Below are 18084 nucleotides of genomic sequence, written 5' to 3'. Positions count from 1 at the left end.
AACACGATGTACGAACACTCAAGCGGTCGAAATAGATAATGCAATGCATATTTATAAAAATTTATGCGCAAATTTGGGTGATAAGCCACTTCGTGTAAAATCTGTCGAGTTAGTGATTTTACGTAACACTGTATTCTCACCTAGTCGAAGACCAGCAGCTAGCATCGCTGTTAAATAGGTCTGTCCATGACTCCTCGCCGCCGACGGACAGATCAGCGAACGACGCGACGATCGCCTGTTCGTCTCTGTAACATTTGCGTCAAAGCGTTCACAAAGACACACAATGTTCTTGTCGGTGTTGATGACGTCGGCGCCATAGAGAATTGACGCTCTAGCTACTATTGGAAATATTTTATCATACACCTATTGTAAATTTTATATAATTACAAAAGTTGTGTGGCTTTTTTTTTTTTTTATAGCTATTCGAAAAAGATGTTCCTTTGCATATTATCATATGCTGATAAATGGTACAATTTAAAATTCTCTATATGAACAATAAGTTGAATACCTCTCTTGTCACATGCTGGCACACTGAATATTTGCATCTATGTGTCATGTGATAAAAACTCTGCAGATATTCGTGTATTGAGAGTTGTTTTTGTTGAAACAACTGAACTTAAGTTAAATAAAGAAATATTATTACAGACGACCATGCCAATTAAAACCTTGGTAACATTGATCAAAATATTAAAGGACGTCAACGGCCATAATGCGAATTCAATTCTGACCTCTGCAGATATTCCGTTGCCTAACACAGCTCGTACAAGCGAAATACGAATCTTATTCTACGCAGTATACTTTTGTGCTCTGGCATTGCTTGCATGGTGGCAGCGCCTTTCAAATGGAAAGCGAGGCGGCGAGGGGATGCGCTAGTAGAAAGCGTTTTCGCGGCTGTGGGACCAACTACCTAGCGGAAGTATTCCGGTTCGTGTCTTCGTCGTCGTCAAACAACTGCTGGGACTCGTCGTCGATGTCGTCGGGACACGGGCTGTGGCTGCAACAAGTTGAGGCGGACGGCCCTCCAGCCTGATAACCTATCGCTCCATAGCCATGACTTCGGCCGCGTGATGCTGCTGAACTAAGGCCGCTGCCTTCCACGCCACAGCCCTCCTCGCCTTCGGGGTCCGGGTAGTCTGAGCGCGAACAAATACAAGTAGTCATTAGCTGGTTAGTAGGAATAATTATTACACGTCAAGAAGTATTTCGAAAATGTCGAACTTAGTTACACAAGTATTATTTCTAGTTATATAAATACCACTTCAGTGATATGGAAGCAGCGCAGAAACTCGCTAATAAAAAGGCTACGAACATTTTTCCTGTGACCTAGTTACCTGGATAGGTTTGCGGCAATGATATTTGGTGGAGCCGTCGCTCATCCATCTGTTCGTCCTTTTCAGGCGAGGACTGGGGACTGCGTAAATCCGCTACTGTTACCTTCTTCAGCGAGTCGAGCTCATAATAGTTATAACCGCCACAACTTGCCGAATATGTCGAGTTCACATTTATCTGAAGCGCATAGAGGTATACGTGATAAACGTATGTACTTCAATCATACAATAACAGAAGAGAGAATGCGACCGCAAAAATGAATACGTCCTGATACTAACTACACTGACAAATAGAAACGAGCACGATGAAAATAGAGAAGCTTCGAACTACTGTGAAAGTAAGAAAAGGGGCTCGGCCAAGGACAGAGGAAGGCGTGATTTTAATGGGCACTGGTATTGTTGAGCAAACTACCGTTGAATGGACCCCCACAACGCCGCAATAAAATTAAGTGAGAGCTAGCATGCTAGAACGGGATTTCCGTGTTAACATTTTCAAACAAGAACTCAGAAAAGAGCTTCAAATCGGTCATCGGCAGCATTGTGCTTTTACTTGGTAGGCTTCCGGTAACCAATGATAACAAGGTAGTTTCCAATATGCAATCAACTGGACTTTTATATGCACGTTTATCAACATTCAGTATGTCCTAGCCACTACATACTTGAGCTTGGGTGATGTGAACGTTATCACTATGGGCGGCAGTTATTGAAGCTAGCATATTGTTCTTATTCGTAGCGTTTTTTGTAGCGGCTGAAGTTGCAGTCGTGGTTTTAGCTACTGGTGGGTTGCCTGTCGAGGCTTCTGCTGCGGTGTTACTTAGATTGCTAGTGAGGTTATTGCTGTTGCTGCTGTTGTTATCGGAAGCGAAGTAGAAGACAAAATTCGAAGGTAATGATGACATCTTGATGATCGGCCTATGCTGTTGCTGCTGAAAAGCGGCCGCGGCAGCGGCTTGCTGCTGACGAGCTACTGCAGTCGCTGCGGCCATTTGGCGTTCAAGCTCCTCTTCTAGTAATTCCGCCTGAAATGATTCCGATACGATACATGTAGAATACCGGTTCGCGTTCATAATTCCAGACAGGTGTTAATAGTCACCCGTAGATATATCGGGAAACGCTGCCTAGATGAAAAATGGATTTAACTTAATAAGTGAATACGAACCTCCATTTCAAGATCGTCGTCCTGTTGCTTATGGGACTCTTCAAGATGCTTCATGAGCACGGCGACGACCACATTAACCAAGACAAACTGCGCCATGAGGACAAAGATGACGAAGTACAACGGGGCGATGACAGGCGACACGCAGCAGTTCCTTACGCAATCGGACGCCGCGTCGCATTTGTCCCGCAAAGTATCCTTCATGATTCCATTCCAGTTGTCTCCCGTAGCTACACGGAACAGCGTTAGAAATGCCATACCTGTTCAATATTAAATATAGAGTCGCACCGGCGTTACACGAATGAAATAATCGGCATTTTTTTTGTCTCTTAGCATGTATGCATCAAATGTTCCATTGAAAAAAACGGAAGGCTAGAAACTGGTTATCTTTTCCCGCACTATTATAGCAAGCAAGGGCCCATAAAAAAGACGAATTTAACATCCCCGCATTCAAAACAGGGAACCTACACAGAACTATATCACATTTCCAAAGCAAACTTAAATTGTTCTACGAATATTGTATAGAAGGTATGTTCTGTAGCGCAGTGTTAAACTAATCTAATATAACGAATGTATTTGTGACATATACACGTATACGTAGACTGATATTTCAGTCAATACGTTATACGAAACGTTTCCGCACGAAAGGACCTGAACCTACCTTGTCTGGAATCACAGAAGTCGACTTTTTTTTTTTATATAGAGAGTAAATCATAGCATTAATTCATTTGCTTTATATTAGATCTGCTGCCGGACTTGAACTACTTTTTTAATTTAAGTTTGTAAAATATGGCTTTCGTAATCTTCGCGGTAGCAGCATCTCTTGAAGTTAACTCCGGCTCCTCTGAACGCGAATTTTCTGTTTTTACCAGCTTCTTGTTTTTATGCTTTATAAAAATGCAAATTTTTATGATCATTTTACCGGTTGTCAGTAAAATTTTAGCCATTCAAAGACGGTAAATAATCCAAAACCTTTTTATCGGAAAAAGCTCTACCCTTATTTATCTCTTTCCCTTTTTAGCTGACTTCACCTAACTATGCTTTTGTTTCCCCGAGATAGACTGAAGAAGATTGCATTCAAGAAATATATTAACTTATATATAAATATAGTAACTTAGAATAATATAAAATTTAAAAAGTAATTTGAAAAATCTTATGCCCTTCCTATGGTTCAGGAAGTTCCTCATAACATAACTAATCATTATAAAAATAATGATTAGAACGGAATGATAGATGATAACGGAAAATAGTATATACTGTATATAATGTAAATTTTATAAGCGCGTACACATGTAGGCTGTATATATGGACAGAGTCTCCACTACACCACTTGCTTGTAACAGGACTTACCAAAATTATGAAAATGCGCATGCTCTCCTAATCCTTGGCAGGGAAATTCGTCATTACACTCCAATCTACCAAAAAGTTCAACACCCAACGCTGCAAATATGAAGAACAGCAGGAAGAATAGCAGACCCAGGTTGCCGACTTGTGGCAGTGCCTGCATGACGGTGTCCAGCAGAGCTCGTATTCCATCCGCCATCTTGAGGAGTTTCAGGACGCGCGCGATTCGTAACACACGCATGACCCGTATGATCGTCGGGTTAATCGGGATGAAGCCACTCTTCATTTCCTCTAGAACGATACCTGCCGACGAGATTTATTAACATCATTAACAGACCAGCAAGTACAAACGGGTAAGGTTGCATCTAACCCTTGATGAATGGTTAAAATTAAGGTAAATATGTAGTTATATGTCAATCTAAATTCCGTTGCTGACCATTTAAACGGGTTTGAGTGTAATTCGGCTAAGCTAAGAAGTCCTAAAAAAAAATCAATAAAAGATTCTATGGCATTTACTGATAAAGTACTTACCCATGATAGATAATATTACAATGACAACGTCAAGCTGATTCCATTTATCCATCAAATATCGAGGAGCCCCCAAAGCGATGAGTTTCATAGCCAGCTCGAGAATAAAGACGGCAGTGAAGAAGTAGTTAAAAATCTTTAGAGCATATTCAAGCTCGAGTGGCATCTGGTAGAATTCAAGTGCCATTGTGACAACGTTGAGGCCAATGACAGCCGCGATGGCGAGATCGAAGTATTTCGACGTCACCATATTGTGAGTAAATAGTCGGCCGGGCGAGTAAGTGGCGTAATAGGGCGGCTCACGAAGTTCTGTATATCGTCGCATTCGACAGAGTAGAGTAAGGAAATAAAGTGCAACAACGATAAGTTTCCACGTTATAATAGCTTTAATCCAGGTCTATATAGATACGGCTAACATTGATCATCCACATTTACGATTAATTTTAGCTATATTGTAATAGCAGCATCACATAAATACCCTATAATTGCAAAAAATAACTTCGTTTATGACAGTTGTTGTTTTTTCAACTATGGAGTGATAAGGACGTGCTCCAATATTCGACGCTCAATAACTTTTGCTCAACAGAGGCATTGTGATGTCTTTGGAATCTCTAGAGCGATTAAAGTGGCTGCTATATCCAATAAAGAAATATTAGAATTGCTAACGTGCGCTGCTTACGTCTTCGACGCTTCTCAAGTTTGCGTGCCCGTTCGGCAGCTCGCAAAGCTCTCTCCTCACGCTCCTGTTCTTCGCGGCACCTGTGGAAGTTTTCAACAACTACTCCCACGAACATGTTGAGCACAAAAAAGGCCACGAGTAGGAGAAAAGAGATAAAGTATAAGAGCCGCCATTCGTTGAAGTTTTCTATCGGTTGAAGATCCTCGCCCACTGCGTCGAGGCCTGAGTACATGATGTCTACCCAGCCATCCTGTGACAACACAAGAAAAATGAGTACGGATATTTAGCCTAACAAGCACGTGTTCTTCATATGCATTGCTTATGTCAAGGTCAATAAAATGAGCGTTCCGACAACTGTTATATTTGTTATATAGGACTGAATGATATCAGCGAAAATGAGTGCAAAGTACTTGCCTATAATATACATTTTTCATAAAATGTCGGAACCGGAGATTAGTTGTGACCATGAACAGGAAATGAACAATAAGTAGCCCGATTTAATCAAAGGATTGCGTAAGTAGCATCACACCGAGTAATTGGACCACCGTGTTCTATTTACATTTACAAGGTAACATATTAGCAGATTTAATTATCGATCAGAGGATAATCAGTTATTATCAAATTAACGCCAGAGAATAAACAAATGTATCTGAACAAATCTCAGAGACGACTGGACGGTAAAAAAAAACGCTCTGTAGAACAAATTGAAATTCTTCGATGTCGAAACACGCGAGCAAACGTACTTTGGAAGACAACACAAATAACGCCATAAGCGCTTGTCCGAGGTTGTCGAAGTTGTACTTTCGGTTGACCCACTGATACCCGGGTTTCTCCTCACACTGTGCTCTATTCATTACGTCCTTTACATCTGGTCCTTCACAATAGTAGAATGATCCTGCAATACGTGTATTTAATTAAAACAAAACAAGCCAAACGAAAACACTTACCTCATATTTCAATACATAGAAGAATTAATAGGTAAACGTAAAGTTCAATTTCTAATGTAGAGGCGTCAGATGTTTGGCTAAAAAAAAATTATTTCCATTAAAAAACAGGCAATTTTTTTCCGTAAAACACCTATGTAAGTTTCCTTTGAAAACGATGATAATAATGATTCTCATTCATTTTTGAAAACTTTACTCTTACAGTTCGGGTATGTTTACCGGATATGTTCGGTACGTGTTTACAGGGTAGTAAGCCACTGCATCGCACTATGGTGTAATACTGATCATCTTAGCAAAATTCACGGCGTAATTGCAATTGTTATTTGAAAAAGAAATTAAATCAAGTCTCACCTTTAAATAACTGTACACCTAAGATGCCAAAAATGATAAAAAACGTGCAGCATATGAGGACGATGTTTCCGATAGGCCTCAGTGAAGACATAAGTGTCTGCACGACAAGTTTCAATCCCGGTGCTCGGTTGATCACACGCAGGGGCCGAAGGGAGCGCAGAAGGCGAAACACCCGGAGAATTCCTAAACGTTATCAATAATAATAGTTAGGATATTTAGAGCAAGTTTCTCATGCCCTTTGTGCTTTACAGACAGTATGTTGAACATGTACTCATAATTGACTGCCCGTAAGCAGTCAGCCGCTTGTATATATACATAGTCTTTCGTTGTGTCATAGGAAGCTCTTATCTGCCACTAGATTGCCGCTTAAATATTCAAGCAGTCAGTAACTGAACGTGTGCTGGCGCCTATATTTGTTTTAGAAAATGGCAGCCGATCACACTTTGCCTTTTATTCATACCCATCATCTGGCAGAGCCTGACTGTTATGCCAAGCTAACCACGTATTTTTATAGGTTACTGGACAGACTGATTTAGGATGACTATAAGATGTTACAAAACCAAGCGTAGGGACATAAAAAAGTATTGGCATGTGCTCATAGCTAACAGCGTAAAGTCAAAGTGTGCTTCTTCGTAAAACGAAGTTTTTACTTTCATCAAGTGCGAAGCTCCGAAAAGATCGCGCTGCCTGTTTTTATGAGAGAATGAATCGTATTCGTATCGGTGTATAATCTGTAATGCGGTAAACCGAAAGAATCGATGATAACGAATGTTTATGGTAATCGTCAAGGGTCCAACATGCGGCGTTTCACGCAATAGCTAATTTCTACATGCAAAAACAATATAATTTTTGGCTAGAAATGGCTTTCGCTGGTGCCTAGCATCATTATTTCTAGCTGGAAAACCAAGCTGATATTCTCAACAGAAAATACACTTTGATTTTATCACACTCGGAGAAATAGGTTTCGTGTACGATAAAAAAACAGAAGGATAGAAGAAGAGACTGAAACAGTGGGATGTGGATAAAATCGTATCTTAAAAAAAAATTCTACGTAGTATTGGTTGTTTCAATATTAGTTGTAAAAATGTATATAAACTGAAAAAAATTATTATCTCATAACAACATACTAGAAACAGTCCGTCTCCTCCGTGACAACCTAGTTAAAACCCTATAATATATTGTTTACAACATCGCTTCGAGCTGCTCGCTTACCGAATTTCTAAAACATTGTCCTGAAAGAACGAGAATGAACCTACCCTGTCTTGTATCTGTCTTCTAGTTTCATTGAATATGTTTGTGAAATAGGCGCTCTAGCAACAAAAAATGCCTCACTTTTAGTCAACCATTTACGGGCTACATAATACTCGGAGCTCTCTGGATGAGAAAAACGCATGTCAGTTTGGATTGAGCGTACCGAAAATGCGGGGTCCTCCATCTGCGACGATGGTGAGCATAAAATCTATGAGCGAAATTGAGACAAGCATTCCGTCCATCTTGTTCCATCCGCTCTTGAGGTATGCATGAGGCCCGTACCACAATCCTTTGGCGATCACCTGGATCAAGGAAAGAATTGCAGCACATCATGACAAAACGGAATAAACGATCTGCCGCACCAGGTTTTTCTATCCATCTAAACCTAGAGATGATTTCCTGTTGATCTCTACACATCATATCGACTACACGGGCATGTTTTGGCCACACACTTGAGAGCAGATCGACAATGTTCTTAAATCTGCCCGTCGTAATATGTTTATGCTACACTGTGCAACAACAAACGACCCTATCCATATGATACATACGTGGTAGCTAATAGGTTATTGTAAATTACGCTTCAGTTTGATAATCTGTTCGGTAACGACTACATTCGTTCGGGCAACCAAGGCCGTTTCGGTTCTGTGGCTCCAAGCCTTCAGCCATGGTCAGCCAGCCAACGGGTTTTTTGTTTCGTAATATCATTGTGTTTTTATCGGGTGGAAGTCGGTAATACTTCTAGGGTAGTTCAGCGGCTTTCATTTCAACCTCCTTTTAGTGATGTACCACCTAAGTTGTTTACTACGGCTATTACAAACAGTGATCCTAATCTTTTGGATAATGAAGGCTCTAATGTTTAAGGTTATTGCACAGAAGGACAAACGCCTGAATCAGGGCTAGCGCTGAACGACCTTCACTCCATCATTTATGCGAGTGGCAGCGCCGAAGTTGTGCTGCATAAGCAACGAAATCTTTAGAAGTCAAGTTCTACTGCTCTGAAAGCAGAAGTAAGCAACGAGGTTGAAGTCCAGCATAGCTCAGATGGCTTTGCCATATATGACAGAGTGTAAGGGAAAAAAAAATAGAAACTACGGTAACTGTTCGTACGTAAACCTTAATACCATACACTACAAATGCTATTGAAGCAAGGTGCTTTTGATTCCCCTAATAGAACATTGTTTATGTTTCCGAGTTGGGTCGAAAAGCCGCTAGCACCGCAGCCACCTACCAAAACCAGAAATAATGACTCTTCGATCGAACGTCAAAAAGACATTATCAATAATTAACTGAGTCACCGGTGTAGTTGAAGTAAACTAACACTACACACTTAGAGAACTAAGGTATATTGTATGTACATTAAATATCCGTGATTCTTGCGAGACATGCCCGTATGCTCAGTTGGCATCTGACTCTAGGTTAGCTGGGTCGTTTAGACTCCCTAGTATAGACATGCGGACCTTAGCGGACTACCAAAGATGACTATATGTAATTGTTAATATTATGTGAAGAAAACTTGTGTTGCTTTGAAACGATTTACCGTTTATGTATTTCTAGCTGTCATATATAGATTATGACGACGATAATAGTGCTACTTTTATCATTGATGCTAGTTCGCGTGCTCTGATAATGCATCTGTTACAGCTCTACCGTGTTATCGTTTAAGACCGCGGAGTTTGTTACCTTGACAACCATTTCGAAGGCGAACACGACGGTAAACGTGTAATTAGCTGCAGCTAATATCTGTCGCTCGAGGCTTGACGGCGGGATGTTAGGCCGTTCCATCGCTAGCGTAATACAGTTTGAGGCGATGAATACAAGTATGGTATAGTCAAACGACTTCGAGTCTGACAATCGTACGCACAATACGCGAATAGCGTTTGTCGGTGAAAATACAAATAATGAGTAGTCTTCCTTGTTTCTAAAACACCATCGAGGTTCGAACAGGCCGAACAGCTATAAAAAAAACATCATCATCACCATATTATTATTATCATTGAGTAAGGACAACGCCGGCTACGTCTGCACCCGTTCTGTATGATAGCACGTTGATGGGGCTTAGACAAGCTAAATGAAATGTTCTGTTTCAGAAAATTCTCACTGTAGAGTTACACGATATTACTCAGAGGACAGATACGTAGAAAATAGGTATTGCTTTGACCGAAATGAGAATTTCTTCCACAGCAGGCTCATCCTACCGTACATGCAAGCATCATTTGTTTTAAACAGACAAATATATTCCAAGTCAGGTTGGGGGCATCGGTTGAGAATGTTTCAATTATAGTAAGCGCTTGCGCCTAGTGACTGAGCAACTTTAAATTTGGTGTTTTAGTTTCTATTGAATCGCTCTTAAAAGATACTTATCGCATTAATAATGGGTTCGACTGCTGAGCTTTAATCTGGGACCGTTAAAAGTCACCTCAGAATATGTTTCGCTATATCAGATACACAGAAATAAATATACCGATAATAAAACGCTATCTGAGCTATCTTTACGCTACCAATTTTCTCAATCAGAATATCTATGTAAAAGAAATACCAACCTTGGGTAGGGGAGGGGGGGGCAATAACGGTGGTTGAGTGAAGGCGACTACCTTCCCCGAATTGCCAATTACCTTCATCTGGATATCCTGGCCTCCGATACCGATACTTCCTTCTAAATCGGCGTTCAACTAAGAAATGCGCATAAATTACGAGGCATTCTGGCGTTCAGCAGTAATGAAACATAGACAAATTAACTAACAAACATATTCTTTACTTAACCATATGTTTCATGTAGTACGTGTCAATTGCGGAGCTTGAACAACTAGCTAACCTAGCCAAAGTTAAAACAGCTACGCTGTTTGAATAACAAAATTTTAACATATGTACACTTTGAACTTTATTGATATGGCGTCTTCTGTCACAAGTAAGATGAAAAAGCCCTGCTGTTAATACCAAACAAGAGAAACCTAAAAAGCGTCGCTCAATGATTTGTATACATTATTATGATATTAGCAAATATCTAACATGCGTTGGGCAGCTTAAGTACGGCTGCTCAGCTGCGAGGTCGCCCTATTAATTCGGCATTGAAGAGACCATCAAAAACCGTTCTTAGCCTTTTAAAACATTTGTAGGTTGTACTGTTAAAGATACGGTCACGCTTCAATTATTTCGAAGTACGTCGAGGTTCTTTTTCGGCGCACCACTTAGACTGTGCCGCCTTCGACGTCTACGAATTTTCCTTTATGTATCACGTAGCCGCGATACTTTGACGAGTATTTATTTTCCAGCATTTCATTGTAGCGCTTTCATTCGTTTCGGTTAATTCTACCTCAGTTGATCCGTGACTAATATAGCAGAAATTTTTTTCTTCAGGTAAAACACTGACCGTAAAGGAAGTGAATCAGTCACATGCATAAGCGAACGTCAACTAATTGACAAGTGGCAAAAAAACAACAAATCCTTATAATATGTATCGAGCTACGACTTGAAAAATACATTTGCTTGTACATCTGATGAACACACGTTCTTACAATATGACGAAACACCTCTTTCTTGAGTTCTACTGCACTAAATAATTACAGAGCTCTCCGGGGCGTGTTTGCAGTCTTTAAAAGAAAACTGAGATGCTGCCTATTATACTAACCTGTTTCTTCATAATGCCTTCGCTTGCAGTTTTACTGTCAATGTCGACGTTATTTTTCTTCAGTGAGCTCTCACGGCTCAGCTTCGGTGAGATCACAACGGCGTTGCCTTGGAGTCCTTGCAGTCGACTAGCTGGACTGCCTGTATCATTCTTTGTCAACACCAGCTGCTTTGGCGCTGAATGTGGGGCGCTTTTTTGATTATTTAGTGTTTTACTGAGAACAGGATCACAGAGGTCATACATGAGAATAGCGCGCGCCATTTTTTATTCATTCGAAAAATAACGCAACTTTATGAAGCTACTTTCAGCGGATTACTAAAACGGACCAGGTATACTGCCACCAATATTTGTTACATTTACACATTATTACTATCATTATTTCTCCACCTAGCATGCCGTTGCGGTTTAGCTCTTATGTTATTTTCGTATCGTCATTATTGATTCAAGGTGCTATGATTAATGCTATTGCATACACGTCATATATGAAAAAAAAGGTCCTACGAAAGATGAACGGTCATGTGCGGTCAGGCTGGTAGGCAGGTGGGAATGCTTGCAAAATATTTCATTCGATACGAGAAAGGTATGAAAGGCCTTTATTTTTAGAAAGTAGGTTCCAATCACTTCGTCACACACATGTCAACCTGTGACCTTGGCTTCTTGGTTGGTGTTATGTGTCTTACCAATTGCTCCAATTATTCAGCCAGCACTCTTATCAGACTCCGTTATGATAGGAAAAGTGTTTCTAAGAAAACTACTTGTTATCACTAGAACTCAGCAGATTTACTCGGAGCTAGAAATTGTCGATTCAACCTCACGTTATCATAGCTATACGTTCGACGTTAGTGAAAAAGAAAAATTCTCTAAGCCCACATATAGACCAAACATACATATACCGACACTTACTTGGCTTTAGCGGCCGATGCGCCTTTTGGCAGTGGTGGCAGCGTCAACGGCAGTGGACTCGGCAACAGACTGGGACATGGACTCATGTGGGCGGACTGCGACTGGCCAATGGGTGGTGGCAGTAATGGAAAGCCTCCGGTAGCAGGTGTCATCGCCGTGACTGCTGTTGTTGTTCGCGTCGAGGCGCACAGCTGTGGATGAGATCCGAGTGGTGAGGCGCCGTCCAACGGCACCAGGGAAGGGTCACCAGCTGATGTTACTGAAGCCTGGTTGCGATCGAATAATACGGGTAAGCCGGGCCGAATCAGGACTTGAGACTTCGGGGACGCCAGGGGCGGCGAAGCAGTGGTGAAGCCGAATGCCTGCGAAGCTGGGCACGCCGCGGATGCTTGCGAGGTCCAGCACTCGCTCTGCACAATCGGGCGGCAGGTGGCGCGCACACGCCACCACACAGGCACGCATAGGATGGCCGGGATAGGCGTGTGAGCGTCCCCATTAGAAGCCAAGCGCACAGCAACCGCGCAGCAAACAGGTCTCAACGGAACGGACAGGCGGACGGCATCCACGGTGGTTGTTTGGATGATTGATAACAGTCGATCACGATTCGGGTTGGACGTGACGTATGATTGATTTGGTTACAATTGCAAATGATTGCAGAAGATGCACATTTCGTTGCAGGATTTGTATGGGTTGGTATTGGTTGGGCATGGAGAATCGATTGATTGGTAACAGGGAGGTATGACTTATTCCTAGAATAATCTTTGTTTAGATGTTTATTACTTTGGTGGTGCTCGTTCCTGGCCGATACTTGCTGACCGTACATGATAGATCAAATTATGTACATATGATAGCTGCATACTAAGATTATGGTTGTTTCCAACTTAGATTCTTATCACTACTATGTGTTTTAGTTTGCTCGAGAAGGTGGTGGCAGAAATTCATGGACACGATAGATAGATGGACAAAAAGAAGATAAACAGGAATAGCGTTTGTGGTCTCAGCAGATATGTTGTCAGCCTTTCGTAGTTTCTTTCTGTTCGTCTACTAGTGGCGGTAATTGTTGCTTGATTCAATGTTGCGTCATGAAAAAAAACAAGCGTGTTGTCGTCGATACTGGTGCGGAACAGTAAAGGGAAGAACAAGCTTGTCATCGTGCCTCGACCATTCATGCGTGTTCTGGGCAACTGCAATGATAGGTGAGACGGTGCCTCGTGATGCGCAGAGGTATTACTTGTGAGGCTAATTAGAGTTGGATAATTTGATTGGGTGGCGCGGTTCGATGGTGGGGACAATATACTGGACACGACATTTTACGTTTCTATTAAACTGCCTTGTTGGGTGCATGTCATACGTTGAAGTGGGTCGGAAAAACTACGTCAACGTAAAGCTCCGGTGCTATCAAGACAGTTTAAGTTCAAATGCCGTATGGAGTTACTCGATTCACTTAAATTCAACACGGAACTGGATAGAGTCAACGCACGAACCTGTGTGATGTGCGCGGATCAGGACAAATTAAAGGACATAGTGCTGGACGGTTAACAGTTGGTCTAGTGCGGAACGCATAGTCTGCCAATAGCCAAGTGCCGGGTAAATGATTAAAGAATGTTAGGAGGAGCAGGGCTCGCAGCAACAGCAAAGAAACTGTGAAGAGGCCTGACCGGTCGGTGTGCAACTTCGCTTGAGTTTTCACTTGGTGGTGGGGAAAATCATCTTTCTACACTGTCTAATGATATTAGAGCAACAGCTTCAAATATTCGCTATTTTCGTAGTGGTACCTGACGGATATTCATATATCGTAGATATATGTATATAATACTTATTCTAGCTAAAAGCTAAAACAGAAGTCATGCTTAAGTTCTGATCAATTGATGTTGCAATTCAACGTCTAATCGGTAGAATTATATTGATGCTTTTTTTATTGGCGCATTCCTGATCTAAGCTACTGGTTCAGTTTTTCGCTCATTCTAATTTTTAACTTGAACACCCAGTGACGACATATTATGTCCTCCGATTTTAAGTTTCTAATATAGAGCAATCTGTTGGGACTAATACTGGCGTGCAACGTACCTTACGAAAAGCATGCGCCACGTTGACGGGACTCACACAGCTCCTTCGGCGTCGCCGCGAGCTCGAGCCATTGTTTCTGCTGAAGAATTCGCCGGGCACCTGTAGAGTACACGTGTTTGGCGACAAGGGCCCTGGCGGGAACGCCCGCTCTGGTCCCAAAGACAGCGGGGATACTGGTGCATCTGAGATCTTTTGAAAAGCGAAAAAGTGCAAGCGAGAGATGCCAAACAAGATAGGATAGTAGAGCAAGAGATAGGAAGAGTATTCGAATCAGAATGTAAAAGTGGCGGAAAGCAAAAACACAGTGTTACACTTGATCGCTTATCAGGAATACCTTAAACAGTAACACTTTTAGTACAAACAGATCATTAAAACTAGGAAGCGAACTATGCATACCTGTGCAATAGTATGTTGAACTTGAAATGAAAGTGCAACAATAAAAACTCGAGCAAGATGATTACGACTACCGATCTAACTGAGCAGTTTGTTGGAACTTACGCTGCGATCAATTGAATCGATGGATTCAGTAGTGAGCGTCATGAGTGGCAACTCTATACACGTAGTGTTCGGGCTTCCTTGAGGCGTCGCGGCAGTGCGAGTTATAATAGGACACTGGAGCCGCCGTTCCCTACATAAGTTGTTTTTACTTATGTCCTCTTCCTCAATGACCTGCGACGCCAGTTAATCGTTATGTGGTATTTGGTTGTGACTAGACGCTAGTCTCATCATCAGGAAATAGCTAAAGATATTTCGTCTGGTGGACATAGTGAGTCGCGTTTAGCGTTAGGGAAGGAATCCCGCTTTATATGAGCGTTTGTTAGAGACGTTACACTAATTTGAAAACTAATGATGTAAACTTTCATAGAAATGAACGCCTTTAGTGAACAGTGTACAGAGTCTGCTTTCCGGAATCTTGAGCCCAGACTGAGAGATGCAGCTTGACAAGGCTACTGTTTACAGATAACGTAATCATTTCCTACATTAACTACGGGCGCACGGCGCAACTAATAGTACACTGCTTCTTTAAGCCGGTCGTTACGGAGTCTATTCTTCGGTAGGCTCAACGTGAATGAAATAATCTCAAAATATAGTTTGACTTACCTTGCAGTCAAAGTCAAGGTTGGTTTCTTCGATGACTTTTTGTTGGTTTTCGGCATTTGCAAGAGCTTCCATACTCCGCTTGCGTTCACCCTCGGCGGCAAATCCCTCCACGAGAATGGCTACCAAAAGGTTGAAGAGTACGTAGTTGCCGAACGTCATCAAGGCGACGAAATACAGCGCGGCCCACGGGCTCGTCTTCTCCATTCCATTAAAAAGGACGATATTCCAATCCTCTTGTGTCAAGATCTGCGACCCCACCATTGAGCAAATGAAGTGAGTGCTAAGTCACTATACGCAATTGTGCTGATGAGACCCTAGCGCCTGCTTGTCGACAGGTGCGAGTTCATCAACGACAGGCATGCAGGATTCAGGGGTGCGCGGAGGACGCCGAACGTTTTCGTTTTTTATCCTTTCAGTACAATAGTATCTCCAAAATATTTGAAGAGTTCCTCTTACTAGGGTGAAATCTAACACTAACCGCCACTTTGATAGGGAAAGAATAATTCGGTATTATTAATGGTCATTTTGAAGTGTCTCGGATACATCAAGCGCACATACCATCACCGGTTAAGCTGTGTAGGTACTGAAGATCTTACCGTGATTTCCTGACAATCGATTCTCGCCTCTCTATGTCTCTATTGCCCATATGCAGCCGCCACACATGGGGGTTCGATTATCAGGTAATGGGGGGTGTCGACTGAGGTCAAAAATATCACTTCATTGTAGAGCACAACGGCTGTTTAACTCCTAATTATGCTAAATGACCACATCCAGAAATTGTAGTGCAGGTGAGGGAAGGTATTCGTCAGATAGTGGGCATAACGTAGTACAGAAGCAAGATAAGCGATAATGGAGGGTTGAGACGAGTTTACGAACATAACAGTAGACTAATGGTGGTATTATATAGTTCATAAGATGTTTGGGCCTCAACACCTGTTGGGAAGTTGGGGCGGAAGATGGGGTGCAGAATCAGGTAGCCGCTTTCGTTCTAAACGGCTTGTTGTTTTTGTCTTGTATGTGTATCAGTGTACAGCAGCAACCAAGAGCGCAATTCGTAAGCACATACCTGGAATACGGTCACGGTCGCCCATAAGAACGAGTTAAAGTGTTTTCGATCACACTGGCAGTCGATGGAGGTGTCTGCGAGATCTTGGCAAGTGCACAGGCTGCCGTCTGCCTTCTGACAGAACTTACCACCAAACAAGTGCATACCTAGGCAGCTGCGATCATCATCAATCACCATCATCGTATCATCGACCGGTGGGAACGACCAAGGAGACACGGCATACGAAGAAACAACAATAGCAGAATACGATTAACACCGTCAGCGGTGGTGTCGTCAGATCATCGCACCGAGCCACGACCCAGAAACCACAAGGCCCGGCTGCGACGCTTCACCATCGCTCGTGAACCCGCCACCAACGAGTTCGCCAGATCGTTGCGGTCAATCATTCAACCATCAATATAAATCAGTAAGCTCAATCGCCAGCAAATACATTTGCGTGAACACTACCATATACTAGGACATGGCGGTCAGTTATCAGTCCGCTCATAGATACAGATCGTTGTCTATAGCAGAAGATCGTTGTTCTTTTTTATATCAATCGATCAGTATCGATAGATCGATTATTGCCAATCAATCGATCACCATTCTGACTAAATAGACTACGATCATTATAACAATACGCTTTTAAAGTCAACTGCACTTTCGATTATCTTTCAGATCATTTAAGGGATCCTGCCAGAGGGGAACGAGAAAAGACCTTCTGATAATGGCAGTTCAAAAATTGATTATATTATTGCTTAGTCTCGATTTTGTCCTTCTTCTGATTAGAGTTCTGTTTCGTGAACTACGACCCTTCCTTTCCTCGACTCGGATCTGAGTTCAACCAGTCGCTCAATTTGTCTATTAATTACATTGTAGCTTTACGTTATTCTGATCCAGTAACAACTGGCATGACCGCTTGGTCGCACGTTTTTGTAGCGGGATCTCTGATCACTTTAACGATTTCTTGTTATTTGCATCACTTATAAAGGATTTCGTCACGAGTCGAAATAAATAAAAATCTGATATAACTAAAACATCGTTTTCCTTCTGCTGTATGAAAACGTCCTCGAAACGTTAACAATCATTATTAGTAGTTCACTCTATCTAACTTACATGCATCTGAGAACGTAAAATAATTTAGGCATTATATTTAATTTATCATTTAAAAAATGTGCCTTCTGATATTCTAAAAAAGCAAAAATGAACCATGGTCAATTAACCCTTACACGCTTCTAGCCAAAAAGCTGTGACAGAAGCCAATAATATGACTTACGGCTGCACTACTAAACAAAACACATATCGTATCACCATTCCAGTCTGCTGGATTATACCACATATAGAACAGTGAGACATTTATCTCTATTAACGCACATACATAAATTGCAGAGCTATGTTTGATATTAGCGATTTTTACCAACTCGAACTACTTGAGGCGTAGGCTATACATAAAACTGCAGGGCATATTCGAAGCTGGCGATGGCCAAAAAACAAAGCCCGCTTTCACTTAACAAGCATAGACAAACAGTACGTTTTCCTTTACCGAAACGCGGTCCAATCGTATCGCGGTATGTTACTCATTTTAATCTTATTACTCTTAGAGATTTTTTCCCTGTTCTACTGTCCATCACATCCTCGTGTCTAAATCTGCTCTAAAGTTATCTATTTTCTAGATGTCACGTCCAACAACACATCGAGCGGGTCATGTTCTTCTGTCGTCACAATAAATTACAAGAGTGACGAAGTATCATCTCAGTGAGAA

The 18084-nt window shown here is 41.8% G+C and overlaps 1 protein-coding gene across 12 annotated transcripts in view; it reads right to left on the bottom strand.

Moving 5' to 3' along the window:
* The window catches only part of Ca-alpha1T (Ca[2+]-channel protein alpha[[1]] subunit T), a 245041-nt gene that overhangs the window by 9362 nt on the left and 217595 nt on the right, over positions 1 to 18084 (bottom strand). For 4 of the 12 annotated variants that reach the window (XM_086976795.1, XM_086976794.1, XM_086976801.1 and 1 more), the window contains 19 exons: positions 16344 to 16497; positions 15278 to 15523; positions 14675 to 14845; positions 14177 to 14365; positions 12110 to 12519; positions 11207 to 11420; positions 10122 to 10250; positions 9262 to 9534; positions 7745 to 7883; positions 6331 to 6513; positions 5779 to 5930; positions 5036 to 5285; positions 4360 to 4665; positions 3835 to 4131; positions 2488 to 2744; positions 1988 to 2347; positions 1332 to 1506; positions 908 to 1133; positions 141 to 245 (listed from right to left, as the gene is read on the bottom strand). In XM_086976795.1, coding sequence (XP_086832921.1) covers positions 141 to 245; positions 908 to 1133; positions 1332 to 1506; positions 1988 to 2347; positions 2488 to 2744; positions 3835 to 4131; positions 4360 to 4665; positions 5036 to 5285; positions 5779 to 5930; positions 6331 to 6513; positions 7745 to 7883; positions 9262 to 9534; positions 10122 to 10250; positions 11207 to 11420; positions 12110 to 12519; positions 14177 to 14365; positions 14675 to 14845; positions 15278 to 15523; positions 16344 to 16497 — 4236 coding nt within the window. Of the gene's footprint in view, positions 1 to 140; positions 246 to 728; positions 1134 to 1331; positions 1507 to 1987; positions 2348 to 2487; positions 2745 to 3834; positions 4132 to 4359; positions 4666 to 5035; positions 5286 to 5778; positions 5931 to 6330; positions 6514 to 7744; positions 7884 to 9261; positions 9535 to 10121; positions 10251 to 11206; positions 11421 to 12109; positions 12520 to 14176; positions 14366 to 14674; positions 14846 to 15277; positions 15524 to 16343; positions 16498 to 18084 lie in introns of all 12 variants that reach the window. The other 8 variants (XR_015318592.1, XR_015318591.1, XR_015318593.1 and 5 more) reach the window with 6 other exon arrangements.

Source organism: Varroa destructor, unplaced genomic scaffold (genome assembly GCF_002443255.2).
Source record: "Varroa destructor unplaced genomic scaffold, Vdes_3.0 BEIS01000001.1, whole genome shotgun sequence".
Taxonomy (NCBI): Eukaryota; Metazoa; Arthropoda; class Arachnida; order Mesostigmata; family Varroidae; genus Varroa; species Varroa destructor.
The sequence above is the reverse complement of the archived record's forward strand: the minus strand, read 5'-3'. Positions and strand labels throughout refer to the sequence as shown.